This window comes from Podarcis pityusensis (assembly GCF_964106645.2).
Source record: "Podarcis pityusensis genome assembly, chromosome: 14".
NCBI lineage: Eukaryota > Metazoa > Chordata > Lepidosauria > Squamata > Lacertidae > Podarcis > Podarcis pityusensis.
The window spans coordinates 11,244,063-11,268,245 of record NC_138039.1 but is presented as its reverse complement, the minus strand read 5'-3'; the positions used below and the strand labels follow the sequence as shown (position 1 = coordinate 11,268,245).

Genomic DNA, 24,183 nt, shown 5'->3' with positions numbered 1-24,183 from the left:
AACATATCAGTGTTAAAAACAATACCATTAAAAACAAATTAACAATACCATTAAAAACAAATTAACAATGTATTTAAAACATCTGAAAACTATCACCTGCTTTCACAGCAATAATTCCAAGGTTGCCAGGAACAACAGCTTTCAGCCGCCTAACGCCTCGGTAAACAGGAGTATTTTAAAACTCTTCCTGAAAGGTAACAAAGAAGAAAACAGACACACCTCACCCAATATGTCATTCCAGGCACCCTAAGGCAGGCCTGCACAACAATGTGTGACCACACATCCTCCCAGAGGACTTGGTAAACTTGATAAATGCTTTTGCCGCTTGCCTGAGTTTTTAGAAACTAGGATGGCGGTTGTCAAGCAGTTGGCAGGACACAATGCATGTCTTGTGGGCAGGGCCGTCTTTAGCATATGCGCCGCCGGGGTGCAAAGATCCGCCCAACGCCCCCAAATTTAGTTTAGCCACCCCCAAATTAACTTTTATTTGGGAGGAGGGAGGCCAAAGTTCTTGACCTTTTTTTAGGGGGGGCAAACTCAAAGTTGTTGAGCTTTTATTTATAGGGGAATTGCTAACCTATAACAACGACCCAGCCAAAAAAAATGCTTTTGTTTCCTGACTTTTCAGGAATATTTGACGCTAGGGAGTAACAGAGCAACAAGGGTGGGGGTGGGGACTTTCGCTCCATTGCTTTTCACTGCCGCCGATCGAGAGGGACCGGTATACAGTAGGTATACATTTTGGCGCGCCCCCAGAATTTGGCACCCGGGTGCCCTGCACCCCTTGCACCCCCGGGTAAAGACGGCCCTGCTTATGGGCTGCTTTCAACTGGGGAAGTTACAGGTCATACAGCTCTGCCCCAGGGAATCCACAGAACGCTTGGCTTCTGACAACTGTGTTGCTTGTTAAGGTGCTGGTCCTATTTTATGTTGTTTGGCTTCAGCAGCTAGTAAGCAAATCTTCCCCAGTGAAACTGTGGTTTTAACCACAATGGCTATGGTTGAAAGATCCAGATGAAAGCCTGGTGAAATTGTTACTGCGAATGTGTTTCTGCCATCCGCTTTGGTACCAGTGTCAATGCAGCTTTCTTGAAAGCCTTGATCTACTGCTAACAGTCACATTGAAATGGCAGCAACAGGAGGAAGTAGTAAATAATACTTACAACCCTACCTTCTTACCTGAATATCATATAATTCCTGGTATTAAGTGCTTCATATTATGACTTTCTTTCCATTTTCAGAAACCTGACATGAATGGCATTATAAAACCACCTTTCCTAAGGTAGGAGTTTTATTTTTTTTTAAACATAATTAACAAAAATATTAAGAGCGTGAGCCAATGTATAAGTCTTGAAAGGGGGTAAATGGATGGCTTGGGGATGGCTCCCCACCCCCCATAGACTCTTGCAAATGATTCAGATTACCCTATTGGCTTTTCAGGAAATGAGTTGAAATTATCTAAGTTGCCGTATTGCTTCTGGAAGAGCAAAAAATGACAGGTGAATTGATTCAGCTGCAAACCTCAGTCCTATAGTGCGGGCAAATGCAGTGCTAGATCTGACTCTTATGGTGTCTGCTCAGATTTTTCCTGGGTAGTATTTTATGCTGAAAGTAGAGTGGGGGCTGGAAACAGGGTAGGATTAAATAAGCAGCAGTGAGAGCTGTTATGCAGAACAGTATGGGGAACTTGCTTTCTTGTTCTATGTAAATGAGCCCCTCCTGTTGACCTGTTATCAGTTCCATTTTAAGCTAAAACAAATTATAATTGAGATTCTACAATCTCAATTTATACTTCAGACAAGCAGTTATGAAAGAGAAGTGCGTGGCCAGTAATGATTTTTAAAACTTTAACTGGGTCACCCTATTTTATTTTTACTTTATGTATTTAAGAAACTCTTTAAAGCCAGCTAGAAAGTTGTTTTGAGAACAAAGCACCAGGCTGTGTCTCAAGGTCAGCAGTGCCAGTGTGGCTAACCAGATTCCTGAGCCATACATGCAATGATGCTGGTACCATGGAGCCAGTGTGGTAGTGTGGCTAGCATGTTAAACTGTGGTCAAGGAGCCCCATGTTCTAATCCCTGTTGGCTCATGAAGCTTCCTGCATTATCTTGGGAGTCATTCCCTCTCAACCTAACCTACCCCACAGAGCTTACTTGTTGTAAGCAGGAGAGAAGAAAAGAACCAAGCCCATTGCCTTATGCTCCCCTAGCTCCTTGGAGGAGGTGGCATTTGATATAATAAACACAAAAACTCAAGTGGTTTTATCACCTCCTGTGAGGCTAGACTGGAGTATACATTTATGGGAGGAAAATGAAAGTTGGCCCTTAGATCATTCCTCCTTGATAAGTACCTTGTTGAGTTCCACAATAAAGTGTTACAATATACTTTCAGTGTGTTTATTACTGCCTTTCAGGCAAGCCTCATAAAGTGGTTTACATAAAATTATTAAGGCATCAGTGAACTGTGTTGTTCGCTTCCTTCCCAGGCTTCTCGAAATAAAATGATCACGTCGCCTCTGGCATTCTACCCCACTACCCCCAATAACTACCACCACCTTGCAAGAAAACAGTCACCTGGAGAACCTTAGAATCATATCATTGCAGAGCTGGAAGGGGCCACAAGGGTCATTTAGTCCAAACGCATGCAAAGCAGGAACCTTTTGCCCAGCATGGAGCTGGAACCCCACAACCCCGAGATTAAGTGTCTCAGGCTATACTGGCTGAGCTATCCTTTCTAGCTGATGAAAAGTGGCGGGAGACAGGGCTTCTCCTTTGCTGGGTCACAACTGAATGTGTGGTCCCCAGCTGCCATCTCTTCTTCCCAGCAGCAGGTCCAAGTGGAAAGGGCAGGGGGATTGGGAATTAGACGGCAATAATTCACAGCCAAACCCAGGAGTTTCGACTTCTGCTATTAAGTTTTTAAAAGCTGCAACAGGTCTTTTCTAAATGCCTGCCCCCTCACCCCCCCCCCACTATTTTGTCAAAGTTATAAGCTTCCTAACTACATATTTTGTATGGTTCCAAATATTTTAGTTAAAATTCTTTTGGGTATTTTTTATTACAGTGGAGAAAATCCGTTTGCTACCGTGAAACTCCGACCAACAGTAACAAATGACCGATCCGCGCCAATACTTCGATGAACAACAGTAACCCTTTTTTACCCTTCCTTGTTAAACACTGTCTTCAGCAATATGATTTTCAAATGCTATCTGAAGTTGTTGTTTTTAAACATTATTTAAATGTAATTAATGTGTACAGTAGCACTGGAATGCTGACTTTTAAAAAATATTTTTGCTTCCTATATCAGCTAATTATTGATGGGTTAAGATGCTTGAAAAATCTCTCCATATTACAGTGTGCCTTGTTTAGGAAGACAGAATTGTCAAAATAGGGAAGAGGTTTGAGTAAAATGTAATTACCAGCATAATTGATCATTTATTGCTCTGTGCAAGTTGTATTGATAGTCCTATGGGTAAGTTCCAATTATTATTTAAGTTTGCTTGTACTGTTTACTTAGATACATGAATACGCTTACCCGATTTTTAAATAGACAAGCCATTTTAAGGATTGCCTTAACATACGATAGAATACTATGTAAAGCAATAGTCTTTGTTTCTGCTGGGTAAGATAAATGTCTTAGAATAAAGTAAGAATAAATATTGATCTTCTGAATGTTCAGAGAAGTGTAATATCCTTAACATGGTTTGCAATATGCCAAAGCACAATATTATACTGTTTTCCTTTTAGCAAGATTCTATTGAATAGGACTGATTGAGACAAATTCTTTCAGTGATAAATAACTACAATTAGAAATCCTGGCTATTCCTTTGATGTGTTGTCCCTTTTTCAGGAGCATGACCCTCGGAGGTTGTCTTTGAAAACAGGTTGGTACATACAAAATGAAATACGGCTCATTACTGTATAAAGAATAACACTTCTAACACTACATATAAAAAGCACATGGATATATTTACATTTTACCTTTTTGATTATTACAGAATAACCAGGTAGCTTCAAGCCAATGTCTTAAGCAGTGGCTAAGGGAATTTTACAGAAAACGAACGTAGATTGACATTCCTTCACCATTTTCAGATGAACATAGAGACATTCTTGTGTGTACATACAAGTATTTAAGTGAGGTTGGGAGCACGGCCTGAGAGGCTATTGTGGGTCAGGGAGTTGAACACACAGGGCCCAAGAGATTCAGTCAACAATTTTGGCAAGTGTTTGGCATGGTAAAAAAATGAGGGTTATCAAGCCACAAGGTGATCTTAAGTACTTAGCAGATATGTCTACCCTCTCTCTGCTTCTAGATCATCTTGTATTTACATTTCATCCCAGATTGTTGATAATGCAGGGCAAACCACTCTTTTCAAAAGTGCAAGGTAGAAAATGCATTTGTATATAAATGGATCCGTTCTTGCACATTCAGCATTATAGGTGCTTCTGAGCTTTACACAGAACTCTTCATGCCATGATTCTGATGAACAGTTCTGAAGACTGCGTGTTGTTTTGCCTATAAAAGTTGCTCAGTTAAATACCTTGCCTGTTACATATACAAACTATGGAACAAATGCAGTTTTTAAGAAGAGGGCTCTTTTTTTAGCTCAAACCTATGTTTAATTTTTAATCAAAACTTAATCAAAATCTCTGGCAATTTGTTTACAAGCTGGGAGGGGACACACACTAGAAGTCATTGTTTTTTATTAAGTTTCATCTTTGAAAATAGCACATCTATAAGAAGTGGAATGCTGTGCTGAGCACCTCTAAGTAAATGCACATAACGTGAGCGGGACTTTAGATGCAACATGCTTAACTTTCCATCAATCTGCAAAGTCTGCTACTCTAAGATACCGTTTCTTTGCTTCTCTATTTGTGGAGGTATTTAGTTACTTACTGACCTCTTCTACAAGCTTTTAGTAACCACAACGGACAGGGAATGTGCCAAAACAACTGACCTGAACAATAAAAGGGAAGAGAGTTAATGGCTATAACAAAACATGACTTGAGATTTCAAACTGGTCTATTCCACTCTTCAGCTCTGCAAGATTCAGTTTATGACTGTTTTGGGGTGACTTGTAAAGGGAGGGTGGAAAGCAATCTCTCTTATCGCAACATAAATGTTACATGCCAGCTATTTTGCTTCCTAAAGTCAGAAGTTATGTGATCAAGTAATTTTTGGCGTTGCCATTTGTATCACATACACAGAGTTTTATAGGCAACTTTGGTAGTCAGCTGTTCTCAGGGTTTCAGCTTTAACTATTTTGGACAGGGCAGGGCTCTAAAAGTGTGGCTGACAATTTAAATCAGACCAGCTGGAGGCTACGTGGGGATGGGGGAGTGATGTAAAACATCTGAGCGGCACTAGGTTGGGAAAACAGTTAAAATAGGACCCTGATGTAGAATCAACTCTCCCCATAGCCATAAAGCTCACCATGTGACTCTGAAACAATAACTATCTCTTGGTGTGACCTACCTCACAGAACTGTTGTAAAGAGAAATGGGAGTGGGGTAGAATCATATGCTGCTGTGAACTTTGGAAGACAGGATGTAAATGTAACTACCAATGACAACTACATAGAAAAAGTACTATGAAAATATACTCTTGTCACATCAAAGATTGGGGAACTTGTGGCCTCCAGATTTTTATCCACAAAATATAGTGAGTTTGGTTTTTGGGTACCCGAAGGGGGGGTTAATAACTATTTCTTAAAACAGCAGCAACACAAAAATAACTTTTGTATCTTTCAGAAGGAATTTTAGGTGGGGCAGGTGAACTCTGATTTCAGTGTTCAATAAGACTAGGTATGTACAGCCCCTTTGGGTATAAGCAAGTAGTTGTTTGGACTCCAGTGTCTTGTGAAAACATTTAAAAATTACTTTGGTGCACAAGTAGTTACCTAAGCGAATGGTCTTTTTTGCTAAACCAAATGCAGATGATTAAGGTTGCTTGGGAGCATTCATGTATTTGATCTTAAATACTAGCAGAAGCATCCCAGCAGGTACTGGAGGCCTTCTGTTCATAGTTGTGGCATAACTTCCAGCTGTAGTTCATGTCCAGTTTTGCTCCTGGTACTGGGGTAGCCATTCAGAGCAGGGCTAGCCAACAAGGTGCTTTCCAGAAGTTGTTAGCCAACCATCAGGGTTTGTAAGAGTTGTAGTTTATGCTGGCTGAGGCCGATAGGCTCTGGAAAGCATCACATTGGCTGCTTGATTGAGGGCAAGCAGCTTTTATATCTGCAAGGACTAACTAAATCTCTGTTTTAGATCAGAACCAGCAGTCCACAAGCATTAATGTGCATGCATGTATTTTTCACTGCCCTGAGCTTCCATGCTTAACTCTACAACCTTCATTGGCATAGACGTTAGGGTTTTTCTTAAATATTAAGAGTGCAAAGCACACCCGGTCCCCTTTCCAGAAGCCAAGCTCTGAGCCGGAAGATCTTCACCTAGATTTAGAAAGGGGATGTGTGTCCTCTGGAATATGTGTAGCACTGATAACACCACAACATGGGATACATATAAGGCTGGACATCTAAGAAGCAGTGTTTGGAGCAAGGCAGTTGCTTAAGATAATGCGCTGGTCAAATAAATGTATCTAGTGGTACCTTGTGACAAGTTCTGTCAAGTATATCCAAAGATGTGGCACATGTCAAGCATTGTGTTCGAACTTGTAGTACTACCCATGAGATGTGTGCATTTCACATGTGAATTAAGGGCAAACCAGCTGACTCCTAGCTCACAGCATTCCTGACACACTTCGCATGTTAAACCAGTTTGCGGGATTTAGAGGCTGTTGGTTCAAAGAGGGGCAGAGCCTAATCAAGGGGCAGACAGAGTACTTGCACCCCTGTATTCCCAGAAGTAGATTTTTAGGTATGATGATGCTGAGACACAAATGTATGTGTGTAATGCATAAGCTGTGTGTTGTATTCATGCTATATTTTTCATAAAAAAACAAGTTGCAGGAAACAAATTTGTGTTTTAATTGTAACCTGCTTTGGGAACACCTGAAGAGCCAACTATAAATTTCAAATTAAATAAAGGTGGAGATGAAATTGGTGGCTTGGTGGTGAGTTCAGACTGCATTTATTAGGCAAAGATGCCTAATGGAACAAGCCTACCTTATCTTGTGGTGGTTAACATTTGCACTGGCATTACTAAATTTTAATTCTCTTTAGAAGAAAGAGCTGGGCCCCAGTGAAGTTGCAAAAACCCACTTTTATTTAAATTTCCAAAAGGTGCATTTTAAACAGAAAGCAGGGGTGGGGGTGGATTTGTGTCTTACACACACACACACACACACATGCTCATAGATCAGTTTCGCATGCAAGAGAAGAGAAAGAGACAGACTAATTTCATCACACTTTTACAAAATCATCTCTGAAGCATAAACTTGATTGTACATGACATTTACATTAGAAAAAAGGTACTACAATAGTTACAGCTTCCAAAAAGCCTATTTGTGTTGATCCCTTAACCAAACGTTGCACCGCAGTTAGGACATCTCCGTTGCCTCAATGCAAGACAGAAGAGAATTCCAATAGGAAAGAATACGATGGCACAAAAGACACCGAGACAGGTGAATGTGTCTTCCAATACACCAACTCTGCAAGAGAGGAAAAAGTAAGTTGCTATAATTGCGCTTTAAAAAGAAAATGTATAAAATGAGCACCAAGCTTGACAGAATGACAAACTTTCTGAAGATTGGTCTCTTGCAGCAATACAGTCTATAAAGCTTCCATGCACTTTTTTAATGTCTCTTAGATGATAGAAATATGTTTTCGAATAAACTATCCCTAACAAGTTGCTTTCCACACACTCATCTTCAAAGCTAGCTCACAACTTATTTTTGAATTTTTAGCTACACAAAGACCTTTGCTTAACAAATACATTCGAGAACCAAGGTACGATGGTAATCCATTCCGGAGGTCCATTCAACTTTCAAAAACCAAAGTGCGGCTTCCAAGTGGCTGCAGGAGCTTCCTGCACTCAATCAGAAGCAGCTTCGGACATTCGGCTTCCAAAAAATGTTCGCAAACTGGAACACTTCCAGTTTTGCCTGTTCAGGAGCCAAAACGTACAAGTACCAAGGTGTTTGAGAACCAAGGTACAATTCTAACTTAAAACAGCGCTACTCAAAGTGGTGGTCCCCAAACAACCACTAGCTGCTAGTCCCTGACAACTCCACCACAGCCCAGGTTGGCTGGGATGCTTCAGAGACCAAATATGATACCAGTCCATGGGACATTGGGGGGGTGGGGAATTTGCCAGTCCACCACACTGGCTAGCTTTGAAAAGCACTGACCTACAGCACATTTTAAAACAGATAAAACCTTCAATACAAATCAAAATAAAACCTAAAGAATCAAGTTTTTAAAAATATGTGTTTAAACCCTTTGGTTTAAAATTTTATTTTTTGAAGTCAGAAACGTTAATGGACTACAGTAATGCAGCACTTTTTAAAAATTGCTTTTGAATTCCCATTCTCCCTCCCCTTACGAAACAACACTGTATTTTAGCCAAGAGGCCCTGTGATGACTTAGCATTCAATAGCTTTCGAAACTGAGATAAAAGGTCTCCCTTGTTTTGGTCGAGAGGCGGGCACTTCTGCTGCCAGACCAGATGTTTTGAAGAAACGCCCTTCCAGACATGACTAGAAGCAATTCATGGACAGTCAGACATTACCAAGGCTTACTCTGCATGTTTAACGTTAGGATGGGAGACAGAGAAGAGATGTGGCAATTGTCCCCAAATAGCCCATTACGTAATATGTGCGACAAACGTGGAGAGAGGCTTCTCATCTGCACCAACAAATGAGCTTATTTCCTTTGGCAACTTCTTCGTTTGCTTCCCAGTCCAACGGAGGTCACCTCTCCTAGAGAGAGTTTTTCCAAAGCCGTTCTTAAGAGCCGTGTGAGATTCCTTCAATCACACAGAAAGCTCACCCTTCACTGATGTCTCAGGAGAAACAGATCCCTCGGGGGGGGGGGGTTGCTGGATTTTCATAGTGGGGGGCAAGGGAGAGTTCTAGGCACTCAGAATCCGCTCAGATGGGGAAAGAGATAGCCTCAGCATTTTTACTCTGGGTAAAAGTCACAAGTTTTCTGCCAAGTTTTCTCAAGAGCAGAAGTGGAGCAGTGTTGATTTCACGAAAACAGTGGGCGTCCTTTGGCAATCACATGTGCAAGAAAAGCCAAAAAGAAAAAGAAAGGGAACTGGAGTGACCTTGAAATGCAGATGCAAATGTGTTTCAGCAGGGGCCAGTTGCCAGCAATGGACTCTTGCCATTTCTCCAGTGATGAAAAGAGCAAGCTACACAGAACAATAGCACACAGTTGACAAAAGAGACACGGGGGGGGGGGGGGTGCTGGGAGAACGAGCGGCAGGTGGAAGGTCTATGGTGTCCAAACCTTTTTCAAAGAGGGCCAGATGTGATGAAGTGAAGGGCCGTGAGGGCCGACCAAAGTTGGTATCATTTTTTAGGATTAAAGTTGTGAGCCTTTTTTTATGATTTTACCCCAGGTTATGGTTCGGAAAAGGGAAAGTTTATCTGCTCTACCCACTTTTGTCTCAAGCTCTGCCTACCATAGGGATGTGGCCCCCCAGAAGGGAATGCGGCCCTCGGGCTGAAAAAGGATCCCTGCCCTTGTCCTAGACCCTAACAGGCTGCATTGCTCCTTTGCTGCTAAAGTAGGGCAGCCATTTATGCATCACACCAAAAAAGGGGGACCCAGATTCATATAAAATCTGCCCATGCTAATTTTAGGTGTAGCTCACCAACGTGGTACCTGTGGGTGCAGATGTGCCCAGAGAGGCCTTCCCTGGTGCCCATGAGGTCCCCTTCCCCTCACTGACTTAAAGTATGTACTGGAAACCAGGCATTTAGTGTTGCAGCTCCAGCTCTCTGGAATCAACTGCAAGCCAAAAATGAGACAGAAGCCTAGTGTGATTATGTTTCGGTGCCTACTGGATACATTTTTGTTTAGGAAAGCTTTTCTTGCGGTGTAACCCAGTCATTTTGTGGTTTTTCAGAGTTTCAAGTATGGGTATTTTAGACCAAGTATGGGTATATTCACTTTGTGAAACCAATAGAATTATTCTTGCAATTCCCACCAGCCGCAACCCAACAGCTCCAGCATCCCACAACCAGGCTAGCCAGGGCTCGCTGGATTTGCAGACCAAATATCTGGAGCTCATCTGGTTGCCAAGGGCTAGACATGAAGCCTAAGGGTGCTGCCCAATGAACACTGTGTTTGGCAGCTGTTTGCAGCGTTCCCACTGCTTAATTGTAGGCTGAACATTTCCTCCCCACTCCTTGTCCTGCCTGTCTTGAGTCTCAAGGTGTCACCCGTAGAGAAGCGGACTGAGACGGGCAAGGAGAGGATACAGGAGGAAGCATAAAGGAGGGGGCTGAGTCCCAAGAACAGAGGCTGGAGGATGTGGGTACCTCCCCCTTCCAGGATGTGGCTCTGCCAGCTGGGGAAACAGAACTCCCATCTCCCTGTTGCACAGCAACAGGATCCAGGAAAGGCATCGGCCCATCATTTGAGGTGGAGGGACCACAGTCCGAAGAGAAGGACACTGACAACTCACCCAGGACCTAGAGACGCTTCTGCTGCTGGGAACAGTTGCATTCTCCCCAATGCAATGAGCATCTGCACACTGCAGGAGTAAACACACTTTTCTCATCTTCAAATGCTGGGTGTGTGGGTGTGCCAACCCATTGGGACTGCTCTGCTGCTTCCATGCAGTTCTGACCTCCTTGCCCTGATCTAGGACTCTTTCAACTCAAGACCACTGCTTCCAGTCCAGCTAGCTCACGTTTCCTGCCATCTAGCCTGAACACAGCAGCTGCCGTGACTCATTACCTCTTGCTGAGCGTGCATCTTTTCTCTGCCTCAATGGAGATTTCTGTCTTGCACAAGAAGAGCCCTGCTGGATCTAGTCCAGCATCCTGTTCTCATTGGCCAACAAGACGTCCCTCAAGCAGGATCTGAGCACAAGAACCCTCCCTCCTCTGACTGTGGAGGCAGAGCATAGCCAACATGGCTAGTAGCCCTTGACAGCCTTATCCTCCAAGTTAGCGCCTGTCTCCATGGGCAGCGCAGGAGTCAGGATACTGCCTTAGCTCACTGCTACCCATGTAGAGTTTTGGAGACACAAATAACACACTGTTTCCTACATGGGAGTTGCCTCTTAAGATCAGATAATGAAGGAAGGGGAAGCCAGGAAGGGGACAGTAACAGGCTTCATTTAAAGACAGGCTAATCTTAGCTATAAAGTAAGAGTTTGCCTGGAGAACTTAAGCAGCTTTCCTGTGGCTTAAAGCCACGCCACTCCCAGAGGCTCTAAAAATAGGCAGCGTTTATTTATACCACAAGCAGGGGCCCTCACTTGAGCTGCCTGGCTGCTGCTGCTGCTGCTTGGTGAACTATTGGGATTTATTAAATAGTTGTCCGCAACACCTTTGGTCAAATGTCATTGCCCCTTTGCCAAGCCAGTGACAAAGTTCTCAGAGTTAGCATCTCCCACACCGAAAAGAGGGGAATCTTTTCTATCAAGGACTGCATTCCAGGGAGGATTGGGGGGGGGGAGAGAGATCCGTCAGGGGCCACATGCTGGCGGCCAGGGAGGATGATGCCCATAGAGGCTGGCAGGACAGAAGGCAAGGAGCCCAAGCAAAGCCAATAGCAGGCAGAGGCAACTAATTCTAGTTCTGTCCCCCTCCCTTGCTGAATTCCACAAAAGCAACACTAAGGAGGAATGCCACTTATTGGACAGGAAGTAGGTAAGGCAGCAGACAGGTGAGGGTGGGGGTTGGCAGCGCCCCACTTGCCCCAATGGGCCAGCTTCCTCTGGCTGGCAGTGGGGGGGGGCTACTCCCTTTCCCCTCTTTCTTCAATCACTCCATCTGTTTCAGGTTTCCCTCCTGCTGTCTCTGTGGGCTGGGGAGCAACCGTGGCTCTGAGGCAGAACATCGGCTTTGCATTTAGAAAGTCCTAGGTTCAGTTCTGAGCATCTCCAGGGAGCACCTGGGAGAGAACCTTGTCTGAAATCCTGCAGAGCCGCACCACCTGTCCGTGTTGATAGTGCTGAGCTAGATGGACCGATGGTCTGACTCTGTATAAAGCAGCTTCCAATGGCCTATCTGGTTAGTCTAGCATCCTGTTCTCAACCATCATGGCTAGTAGTCACTAACAGCCCTCTCCTCTTCACCTCTTTACTCCTTACAGCCACAAGGGAAAAAAAGATGCCTTCTCTCTACAACAGGGGTGAGAAATCTGTTTCCCAGCCTGTGCTGTTGGAAGCCAACTCCCATCATCAGGCCCAGCCAGCATGTCCAAAAACCCCAGATGATGGGAGTTTGAGTCCAGCAATATCTGAGGGGTAAACAAGTTCCCCACCCTCTGGCTCCACAAAGCTCATCTCATGACACTTGTGAACCCTCTTGAAACTTCCTGATCATTCAACATTTCGTGTTCCTCTCCAAATTCCCTTTTACTTTGATCTGAATAATTATAAAACAATGTCAGCTGCGAGTCTGTCCCCCCAGAATATTTCACGGCCGGTCAGGCATTTTGCACCTGTGGCACATTCAGACATAGGGATATACTGTGTTTGTTTTCCTGATTATAACGCTAGCACCTCTGTCCTGTTTTCTAATGTTCTTTTCACACCGCACTACCTGTTGTGTTATGGGACTGGCACTTTCTGGCCAAGACACTGGCATTTCATTCACGCCAGCGGGCATGGTGTGAAAGAACAACAAACTTCATTGGGCAACGTTGGGAATCCATTTCCACACATGCCTGCTTCTGCTCCCTCACAAAAATAACACGGAAGAACTTCAGTCCAGGATGCTACCTTGAATTTTGTCATGTTACTCCTGCCATTTTCTGGGTTAAGGGGAGTGCAAAAGATTTTTTCCAACCTGGAAACTAATAACACATCCTTCAGTGGACAACATAAAGTCAGAAGGTAGGTTTGAAAAAAAGTAATACTACAATAAAAAACAAAGTGGTCAGTTTATCACTAGGCTGGATACTCCAGGCGTGCTTGGCCTTTTGCCTCTGGTCTCGAAAAACACCCTGACCTTGCTTTTCAACGCTGCTAACGAATAAGCCAATTAAAGTCATGATCTTTGCAACGTGGAATCCGCTGGCTAAGGACTTGACTGGTGCAAGCTGCTCCTTGCTCAGCAGCTTCGACATCTTGGTCCAGGCAAGGGTGGGGGGGACTTGTGGGTGCTGGGATAAAACTCACACCAGCCCCAGTCAATTTGGCCAATGGTTGGGGAACCATCAAAGTCTAGTGATGTACTTGCCTGGTCTGAGACATTTCGCTCCCCTGAGAGAAAGGATTATTTGCTGTCTGGAGCAAAACGAAATACTGTTATAATAACACAACATCACTATTGCATTTATTAAAACAGTTCGTTATGATCACAACTGGAGTGGATCCAAAAAAATATACAGCTCAGGTGCCAAAGGCCAGCATAAAGAGGCACATCTTCAGCTGTATAGTGAGAGTGCCTGGCACACCTTGGGGTGAGGAAGAGAAATTCAAGAACTAGGGGCTGCCGCAGAGAATGCCTTCTCTCAGGTCATCACCTACCAAACTTCTGAGGGAGGTAAGAACTACCAAGAGGGGCCTACAACATGTATAGAAGCAGATTGGATGGGCTGTTGAATCTTACATCAACACTGGTGAAAAGCAAAAATCTTCCACTGCCACCTGAGGGCAGGAGGCTAGTTACTGGAAAACAGGACAAGCCACACAGCATACACAAGTCTGTTGTCCAATAGAAGAATATGTCCAAGGAACCAGCCATTTTGTGTTCTGCCCCACCCGCACAGCAGCCATTTCCTGACAAGAAGAATGCTACTTTTTCATTTAAAAAAAAATGAAGGGGAAGAGACTCTAATCTCTCTTGCTGCAAGCCTCCCCACCCCCCACTCCAGTTTCACATGGATTTTTAAGAGGTCAGACTTAAAAAGAGAGAAGAGGTGTAACAGAAATGAGAACGGTCATAATACCTGCAAGCTGGGCAGCCGCCAACGACAACGACGGACGTGGTGGGAGGTTGCTGGATTATCGTGTACGTGGTGTTGGGGTAGTTATGCGCCGGTGGACCCGAAGGCACAACATATCCTGGTGGGGGAAGAAGCAGAAAAGGAGCATGTTAAGTTGCTTTAAAAACATTTTGGAAACTAAGAGACTAGGCCATAGTTGTCGACAGCTGTCTAGCTTGAAAGGCAATGGAGTGTGTCTCCGGGGGTGAAGTCAAACCACTGTGTTAGGAGCACCAAAGCGACCTCTCCAGGGTGCAAACCTGGGCAATATGTATGGAGGTCCTGGGCTGCCCAGATGGCAAGACCCACCCACCCCTCTGAGCCTCGCTGATGTGATCCAAAGGGAAGCAGACCAACACGTTTGGCACCAGGAGTTGCCATGAGGAGACACACAAGGTACCATCAAACCATCTTAGAGACCTCACTCTGGCTTTGTGTAGGGCTTACACTCCCTAGTGTAATGGAAAGCGTAATGCTGGTGGTCAACAAAAGAGGTTTAAAGACTGTGTCTCAAGGCAAATCTAAAAAAAATGTAGTATAAACACCAACAACTGGGAAACACTTGACTGTGAGCGCTCCAATTGGAGACCAGCGTTTACCAAAGGTATATGGGCTTTGAAGACACTCAAACTCAAGACGCAAGGGAGAAACATGCTAAGAGGAAGGCACGCTTGGCAAATCCACACCGTGATCAACTCCCACCCGGAAACCAATGTCCCCACTGTGATCGCGAAGTATTGGAAGACACAAGATCTACCCACCCGGGAAGAATGGCAGATGAAGGTGATGGACTACATGGAACTGGCGGAAATGACTGGCAGAATCCGAGACCAGGGAGAAGAGTTGGTGGAAGAAGATTGGAAGAAATTTAAAGTTTATTTACAGAAACATTGTAAAATTAAGGAATGTTAGAAGGATGTTGGAATGAAGTAATGTGGTTTTAGCAGAAATGCTATAAAGGATTAAGAAAAAACAGATTGTTAAATGGTGAAAGGGAAAGTAAAGTTACATTATATTAAGATAAAATAGAGGACAAAAACTGGAAAAGATGGAAAGGACTTGCTGAAATAGCTAATTGAACTAGAATACAAAAAAGGGAGGTGTGAGGAGGTCAAGGAAACAAGCAAATGAAAGATAAGTTATGGGAAGATTCATTGTATTTTTTCTTTTTTTTCTTTTTTCTTCTTTTCTTTATTGTGATGTGATGTTCTGTTTTTGCTTAATATGCTGTTTTCTATTTTTTCTTTTTGTAACCTTTCAAATCTTAATAAATACTATTTAAAAAAAAAAATAACAATGTCCCCACTGTGGAAGGACATGTGAATCCAGAATTGGCCTCCACAGTCACTTACAGACTCATTGTTAAAACCATGTTTATGGAAAACAATCTTACTTGGCTACGAGTGATCGCCAAAGAAGAAGACACTCCCTAGCCTTTTCTTCTCCTGAAGATACTCCGCCAAGGCAGATTTAGGATCAGAGTTTTCCTTCTCCTATATGGGCTGCCTTCCCACGTATACGAGTTCCATCTTCCCCCCCACACAGCACGTGCGGAAACTGCCTTCTTGACCATTGGACCCACTACTGGTCTCATCTGCTCAATCCACCAGCGCATGTCTTCGCATGCAAGCGACGTCCCTAACTCACCGAAGGTTTGAGACCCATCAGATGGCTACCCTCACTATAGTGTTGCTAGACACAGGGAACACTAGTGCTGTGGTTGCAAAAGTTAAAGGAGAATCCTCTTTTTTTCTTGGGAACATCACTCTTCCAGAGTCTGGATTCGGGTCAAGTCACATTTCTGTTTACTCAGGGGAGAAGTCAGTCAGCTGATTTTTTAATAGGGGGGGGAAGCATGCAAAAAGAGACTGTACAGAGACTTTAAGCAAACAGAAACTGTTTGCATGTAGAGACATACCTCTCCTGAATTCTCTTATCTATTAGTTACAGAAATTGCTAAGCATTTTCTGAATGCTGCTCCACAGTTCGCCCCATGCCTTCCGAACATCAACACTTTCTTTTTAAAAAAATATATTTTATTAAATTTCCACATATTTCACATGAAATTCCAATACATAATTTTTTCTTTTGTTCTATTGACTTCCCATCCCATTTTCAGTGGTAGTTTTTTAAAAAAAATAATTCATCCGGTTGCTGCACCCAATCTTCGCTCTTTTATATCATAACCATACTTAATCTCCCCCTGTATCCTCACTATCCAATGAGATAAAAATGAAATAAAAATATTTATATAAACTGATGCTGTATATCACATAAATTAAATAAGATAACTTTGTTTATAACATGTGAGAAGTATTGTACATTGTATTTAATTATTATTAATATTTAATATTACTATCAAAAAAATGAACTATGGTTCAGTGTGATGTCTGAACGAAGAGTGTATTTATTATTTTTATTATTGAAAAACACTATTTATTTCAGGCATTCCTATCTGTTGAATAAAGTCAGCTTTCAAACCATTAAATGAGCCAAGGGTGGGGGAAGTGAAGGACAGATCTGTGTTAACACAGGCAATAAATAGGACAGTGGGGCCCTCCCCCTGCCTTGCTTCCAAGTGACCACATAGCTGATAAATCTTTATGGATTGGTATTTTTGTGGATTCATTCTTTCTCTCTCTCTCACGTGCTTCCTGGCACTCACTCACGCTCTCATGCACTCATCAAGATGGAACTGGGACAAAGTCTTCCAGATAAGACTTAATATTCACCATATGCAATAGCAAACTGTTCCTAGGTTTCAGTTCTCCTCGGTTTTCAGGCCTACGGACGTACACTCGGCTAATTATTAACTTCAAAGAGCATACTTTAGCACCACGGAAATGGCAAAAGAAAACCTACAGTCTGAGAACTCAGCCAAGGGTCCCAGTTCCCAGCCAAGAAAATGGATAAGTGCTTTATAATAATTAAAGAAACAGCCCACCTCCTCCTTCTTAAAAAACATCACGCAGCCAGGATCTCACAGGCAAGATGGCTGTGCCACAGGTGTCACTACTCACTACTCACACACCTAGCCCTGGGGCTTTTCACGTGGCCATCAGACATTGCCATCAACATGTGGGGCTCCCTGGAATTAAACTCGTTTACCCACTGTGACCCCCAAATAACCCCCCCAATGGAGGTTAATTATCAGCATCGCTCTACATTGGGAGCCGAGATCTGTGGCCCTCCAGATGTTTGCTGGACTACAACTCCCATCTGGTTTGACCACCAGCCATGCCGGCTGGGGTGGATTGGAATTTGGAGCCCAACAACATCCAGAGGGCACCGGGTTGGGGAAGCCTGCTCTGCCCTCCATAGGCATGGCACACGTTCAGTCCTTACTGTGGTGTTAATGGAGTGTTTATTAAATTCATATACCGCCCTTCATGCCCTCTTTGGAATAACTTTTTAAAAGTTAGGTTTTTGAAAGCCTCAGGATTCCCTCACACCTCTTTGCCAGCTCCCCTCAGTTTTGACTACCACACCACCCAAGTTCACTATTAGAAAGATTTATTTTATTTAAAAGAGGGGTGAGGAACCTTCAATCCACAGGCCTAACTAGGCCCACCAGGGAGATCCATTTGGCCAGTGAGGCTGTTTTGGCCCCGCCTGCCTGTCAAATATGGCAGAGTGGCAATACAGTGGTATCTTGGTGTTCGAACAGCTTAGTTCTCGAACAACTTGGAAGCCAAACGCTGCAAACTTGCAAGTGACTGTTCTGGTTTGTGAACTTTTTTTCGGAAACCGAACATACTCGGTTTTTAGTCCTCCGCTTCTGATTAGAGTGTTCCTCTTCCTGTTTGAGTTTTCCGTTTCTGATTTGAGTACCCTGCTTCCGATTAGATATTTGGAGCTTATATTTGGTGCTTTTGTTTTTGCCTTTTTGTTTGCGTGGCTTTTTCCGTTAATTTTGTTTCTGTGACTGCATAGAACGCAGTTCAGCTACTGATTAATTGATTGTGTGACTGCAGAAATGGATAAAAGCTGCAAAGCCAAGAGAACCATTAACAGGACAACCATAGAGGTAGTAAAATTCATGTTAAATTTCTGTTTTAGGGGTTGAAGTCTGGAACGGATTAATCCCTTTTGCATTACTTTCTATGGGAAAGCGCACCTTGGTTTTAGTACGCTTTGGTTTTAGAACGGACTTCTGGAACAGATTAAGTGCTCTGTACTCTGAATGGTTTAACAGTCGCTCTCTCTCTCTGCAGAGATCGCTCCAAGCCATTCCGGTCACTTTGCCTGACTGGACCGTGCCCCCTGTACTCTGCTAACGCCTCTTCCTTGCCTGTACAAAGGTAGACATTCGTTGCTCAACCCACTCTTGCCTCTGACCCCACCCACAGTAGCATGCGGCCCCCCAGAAGGGAGTGGGCGGCCCTCAGTTCTCAGGCCACTCGGGTTCCAGAACGTTTTTCCCATCCATCCATCCTCCTTAACCGCAAGCTGAACTCCCCACAGGGTTACTAAAGAAGCATGAGCTCATCACCCTTTGAACTCGAATTGGAATTTTTGTCCCAAAGTACCCTTTCCTGGGCTATTTTTTACTATGGCTATGACTTGTTGCAAGGGAACAAGATAACCTTTCCTTGAAGCTGATATTTCCATCAAGGAAAAAATGCTTCTTACAGGCACACAAGCCTCAGATATGTTGTGCTTTGGGGAGAGAGGTTGGGGCTGAATACATTCCCCACTCCCCCAGCGAGTACAGTAGAATCTCGTCTTACGCTCGGGTAACGTAAACTTCGGGTTGCAAAAGCGGCAAACCCAGAAGTATTCTTCTGGGTTTTGCCGCATGCACAGAAGCGCTCTACGCACCACGCGCATGCGCAGAAGCGGCACCTCCAGTTGCGGAAACCTCGGGATCCAGCCGGAGCTCTGGAATGGATCCTGTCTGCAATCGCAAGTTTCACAAGAACCTACTAGGCGATGCCTGTGACATCACCTTTCTGGGGTCACGTCCCCAACTCCAAGAAACATTTCAGCATCAAAGTGCTTCCTCATTTTACAGCTTTGAAGAATGTTGTAGTTCGTAAGAAATGCAAGCCAGCTCAAGGGGAAAAGCCAAGAATAAAATATAAAATATTGATAGATGCAAAAGAGAGAGGAGCTTTTTCCCTCCTGGATATGAGATTATATTATGAAGCATCTTGTCTGTGCTGGTTGAAGGAATGGTTGACATTGAAAAATACACATATTTTAGACTTAGAAGGTCATAATATTTTTGGTTGGCACGCTTATTTGTGGTATGAAAAGATGAACGTACATAAAGGATTTACAAACCATATAATTAGGGAAAATTCATATAGACTATGGGATAAATATAAAATTTTATTGGAGACAAAAACACCACTTTGGCTCTCACCATTGGAAGCCATAGCAGTAAAGAAAAAGATTATGATGGAAGGTTGGGCAACTTATAGAAATTTATTAAGAGAGGAGGGAGGAGAGTTTAAATTTAAAGAATTTGAGGACTTATCAGAAATATTAACAGCATGGATAGAATACCATCATTTGAACGAAGTATTTAAGAAAGACAGGAAACGAGGGTTTGGTGAACAAATGTCACAATTGGACATTAGAATGTAATGTTAAAGTGATGTCTTAAATGTGTAAGATATTATTGGAATGGGAGACAAAGGATGAGCAAATAAAATCTTCAATGATACACTGGGCAATAGATATTGGTTATAATATAAATATGGAAGCATGGGATCAATTGTGGAATATGGATATAAAATTTACAGCACGTTATGGTATAAGAGAAAATTACATGAAAGTGTTATATAGATGGTATCTAACACCTAGTAGATTGGCAAAAATGTAAAAATAGAAGTCGAATAAGTGTTGGAAATGCAAAGAGAAAGGTACTTTTTATCATATGTGGTTGTCTTGTTAAAGCTTACTGGGAAATGATATATAATGAATTGAAAAAGATGTTTAAGATAGCATTTGTTTTAAAAAAACCCAAAGCTCTTCTCTTGGGAATTATAGATGTAAAGGTAAAAGGCAGGTAAAGGACCCCTGGACGATTAAGTCCAGTCAAAGGCAACTATGGGGTTGTGGCGCACATCTTGCTTTCAGGCCAAGGGAGCCGGTATTTGTCCGCAGACAGCTTTCCAGGTCATGTGGCCAGCATGACTAAATTTATTTATGTATGCAACTACAGCTGCAAGAATGCTACAAGCCCCAAAATGGAAAGAAGTCCTAATGAGAGAAGAATGGATACAAAAACTTATGGACTATGCGGAAATAGCGAAACTTACCGGAAGAATAAAAAATCAAGATAATAAACGTTTTGTAAAAGAATGGAAATGGTTTATTGAATATTTACAAACAAGTTGTAAACAGATAAAGACATTGGCAGGATTACAGTAATAACCTGCAGTTTCAAAAGAACATATAATTAAAATAGATGAATAAAACAGTAAGTTAATTTAGAATGTGCAGGAAATGATCAAAATATATTTAAGGAACCGCAGAAAGAGGAGGAAGTTGAGTTTTGAAATGTTACAACCATTGTTAAACTATTGAAATGTATATAAAAGGAAACTATAAATAAAATTATAAAAAGAAAATAAATGCAAGCCAGCTAAATAGCCCACTCCACACCAAACTATATTATCTCTGCCATTTTAGGGACTTTTAAAAACCAGTGGCCCTTCGGACATTGTAGACTACAACTCCCATCAACCCTATCATCTCCCTCTTCTCCCTCTCACCACTCATTGCTGTCCCACCACCACATCCGGGCTCTGGGCCTTCTTGTTCCCTAGTTCGTTCCTCCCACCATTCCTCTGTGTCCAAGCCAGTCCGCGACAGGCTGGGAAGGCCACATTTGGCCCATGGACCTGAGGTTCCCCATCCCTGCTAAAAATAATAAATATGCTGCCTTTGAACCCAGAGTTTCAGTGCAGCCATCATGACCAGGAACCAATGGTAAGGGGGATCAGAGGTAGTGGAAACCTGTGAGCTCCCACTCCCATCAACCTCAACCAGTATGGCCAATGGACAGGACTGGTGGGAGCTCTAGTCCAGCGGAATCTGGACCCCCAGAGGATTCTAGAATTCTAAGAGTTCTCTAGAATTGTTGGACGAATAAACCATAACAAGGCCTTGCTGAGAGAGGGAGAGTGGAATTCTACCACCATAGAAAAGGCAATCGTAATTCGGAACCTGACCTAAACAACGCAGGTTCTTAGGAAGACTCAAGACTCAATTCTGGGAGACTCAAGTTCAATTCACAACCTTCCAACTCTGGTTCCTTTTGTTTAACAAGTCTCAGCAACTCACAAGGCTCTGGCATATGTGCAATGTAAAGAGCTAAAAACAAAACATTTCTAAAGTAGGGGGGTGGGAGGTATCTAAATTACATATATTTTGTACCTACTATTCCCCCAGACAGTATTAAACTTTTTATTCAAAAAAATCATATTAAATGTTTAAACTGTTTTGGAAGCCTGAAAAGCGTAGCCGGGCTGGCTGAATTTTTGCACTGTCCAATTTTTAACAGGGAAAACAGAAAGGGAAAGCAGACAAGCCTTTCTGAGCTGCCTTTTTAAGGCAGGAAATACAGCTTGCTTTTTTTTTTAAATATAAAAACAACCCTTGGAATGTTTAGCTTGGGAGCTCTAACAGTAACTGGAAGAAATCCTACTTCTCGTGCAACAGCTTCTGGACTGTTTAAAATCTTAAATTTGAAGCCTTAAAATTATTATCTAGAAAAGTATGTTGTTGTGAAATAACTGGCACTTTTTATTGTATTGTTTTAAGGCTGATGTGTTTGCCACGCTGGGCTCCTTTGGGAGGGAGGGCGGAATATTACTTTAATACATAAATCTTTCTACAGAAAACTACCATTCCTGGGAACCAGTATACGAGTCCCCACTCTTGCACACAGTGGTACCTCGGGTTACATACGCTTCAGGTTACAGACTCTGCTAACCCAGAAATAGTACCTCGGGTTAATAACTTTGCTTCAGGATGAAACCAGAAATCACATGGCGGCGGCACAGCGGCAGCAGGAGGCCCCTTTAGCTAAAGTGGTGCTTCAGGTTAAGAACAGTTTCAGGTTAAGAACGGACCTCCAGAATGAATTAAGTACTTAACCTGAGGTACCACCGTACTTTTATTTTTAAATAAGGTGCAACTGATTCAAGAATAAGAAAAATGTTTCCTAACCCAAACTTTTTCTTTTTATTTTTTTTTAAGGCAGGAAACTTCCTCAAGTGTAGGGCAAAGAGGGTGATTTGCATAACCCTGAAATCCCGTTTCCCCTTCTTGACATTGCAAAAGTTCTCCTGCTTGACAGCTGACAACACGCAACAAAAGCAGCGTTTCCTATCGCAAGAACTACCCACTTAGCCTGACTTGGGCGCCCAGTATCTGGCACTCACTCCTTTCCCAACATCCAGGGGCGCGGGAGAGTCAAGCCAGTCTCCTGCCCTGACCACGTGACCCGCCTTCACCCACACCCCTCCCACCCCAAACCTCTGTCTGCTGCGGCCGCCAGCACGCAGTGTGGATGGAGACAGGCGAGCCCCCCGGTGCCTTTGTGGGGCTGCAGCCCCCCATCTCCCAGTGCTCTGAAACCTGCCTCACTCCTACAGGCTCAGGAGAGGGGGTGATCCTCTCCTTTCAACGCCCCTCCCGCAGAATCCACACCCAGATCCTCCTTGCCCGCCCCCCTTTCTCCCGGCTTACCAGCTCCAGGACCGGTGGGGTAGGTGTAGGGCGGCGGCGGCTGGAAGCCGGGCTGGGGCGCCGGGATGGCCCCGTAGCTGTTCGGCCCGTACTCGTAGCCGGCGCCCGCTTGGCTAGCGGGGCTGTAAGCCGGGGGTCTATCCTGGAGGAGGGGCTTGCTGTCCATGATCCTCGAAGGGGAGGGCGGAGGAGGAGGCTGCTCCTGGCCGCCCCCGCCGGGGGATCAGCCGCGAGGAGAAGCCCGCAAGGCAGGCGGGAGAGCGCGGAGGGGCGCGCAACTCTCCGAGGAGAGGCGGAGAGCGCACGGCAGGCTCGGTGCCCGGAGGGTGGAGAGGGAGGGCGGGAAGGGAAGGCAGCCTCGCCCCGCTAAGCCGGCAGCTCCAGCAGCAGCAGCAAGCCGCCTTGGCCCCCTGGGCATGGACGGATCCTGCCCACCCGCGCCAGGAACGCACCCGCGCAACTCCGGAGCTGCACGGCGCGCCCGAAGCGGCAATGTGCTTCTCTCCTCGCAGGCCAGTCACAAGACTCGGGCTCACGTGACGCCGAGGAAGAGGAGGAGGAGGGAAGAGGAGGCTCCCCCGGCGGAGACACGGCGGAGACTCCGGCAGGCGCAGGGAAACCCCCTCTTAAAGGAGACGCCCCGGCGCGCATGCATGTGCGCGCGCGCACACTCTCTCTCTCTCTCTTTACGCAGCTGGCCGAGGGGGTTCCAGGGCCGGGTGAGAGCCTGGCGGGGGCCGCTCCGCTCAGGAGCAGGAGGAGGGCGGAGGTGGGGCAAGGGCTGGCAGGCCGCCACTTTTTGAAAGAAGCGGAAGGAGGTGCATTCTCCCTCGCCAGTCTTAACTAGATCAGAGGTTAAGGCCTATTGGATGCAGTGGGACTCATGGGCGTAATAATAATAATAATAATAATAATAATAGTAATAGTAATAATAATAATTTATTATTTATACCCCGCCCATCTGGCTGGGCTTCCCCAGCCACTCTGGGCAGCTTCCAAAAAAATATTAAAATACTGTAATACATCAAACATTAAAAGCTTCCCTAAACAGGGCTGCCTTGTGCTCGGAAACGTACTGGGAGCCAATGTAGGTCTTTCAAGACGGGTGTTATGTGGTCTCGGTGGCCACTCCCAGTCACCAGTCTAGCTGCCGCATTCTGGATTAGTTGTAGTTTCCGGGTCACCTTCAAAGGTAGCCCCACGTAGAGTGCATTGCAGTAGTCCAAGCAGGAGATAACTAGAGCGTGCACCACTCTGGCGAGACAGTCCGCGGGCAGGTAGGGTCTCAGCCTGAGTAGCCTGCCCCCACCCTGTAATGTCCTCTTTGTGGGGTGGTTTTGAAGGAAGGTGAGGACAGGTGACCTCACGTAGGCCCGAAGTCACCCCCCACCAAAGCAGGCTCA

General features: G+C 44.3%; 2 protein-coding genes across 3 annotated transcripts in view; one reads left to right on the top strand and one right to left on the bottom strand.

The window, feature by feature from the left end:
* BAIAP2L1 (BAR/IMD domain containing adaptor protein 2 like 1) overlaps window positions 1–7,057 on the top strand; it is a 59,382-nt gene extending 52,325 nt beyond the window's left edge. For both annotated transcript variants that reach the window (XM_080981108.1, XM_080981109.1), the window contains 2 exons: window positions 1,242–1,282; window positions 3,064–7,057. In XM_080981108.1, coding sequence (XP_080837234.1) covers window positions 1,242–1,282; window positions 3,064–3,139 — 117 coding nt within the window. In that variant the 3' untranslated portion in view covers window positions 3,140–7,057. The remainder of the gene's footprint in view (window positions 1–1,241; window positions 1,283–3,063) is intronic.
* A 143-nt stretch (window positions 7,058–7,200) lies between these two features.
* BRI3 (brain protein I3) lies at window positions 7,201–23,398 on the bottom strand. Its single transcript, XM_080981314.1, has 3 exons — window positions 22,781–23,398; window positions 14,039–14,153; window positions 7,201–7,608 (listed from the first exon to the last, which is right to left on the bottom strand). The coding sequence occupies exons 1-3, from the start codon at window positions 22,944–22,946 to the stop codon at window positions 7,476–7,478; spliced, it is 414 nt and encodes a 137-aa protein (XP_080837440.1). The 5' UTR covers window positions 22,947–23,398; the 3' UTR covers window positions 7,201–7,475.
* Window positions 23,399–24,183: the final 785 nt, after the last annotated feature.

What these genes read in the sequence shown, in the direction of transcription:
- BRI3 (XM_080981314.1), bottom strand. Translation starts at nt 22,946, where the DNA reads ATGGACAGCAAGCCCCTCCTCCAGGATAGACCCCCGGCTTACAGCCCC. An exon ending in CCCCACCGGTCCTGGAGCTG is followed by an intron (nt 14,154 to 22,780) that starts GTAAGCCGGGAG and finishes TTCCCCCACCAG; the next exon opens with GATATGTTGTGCCTTCGGGT. An exon ending in GGCGGCTGCCCAGCTTGCAG is followed by an intron (nt 7,609 to 14,038) that starts GTATTATGACCG and finishes CCTCTCTTGCAG; the next exon opens with AGTTGGTGTATTGGAAGACA.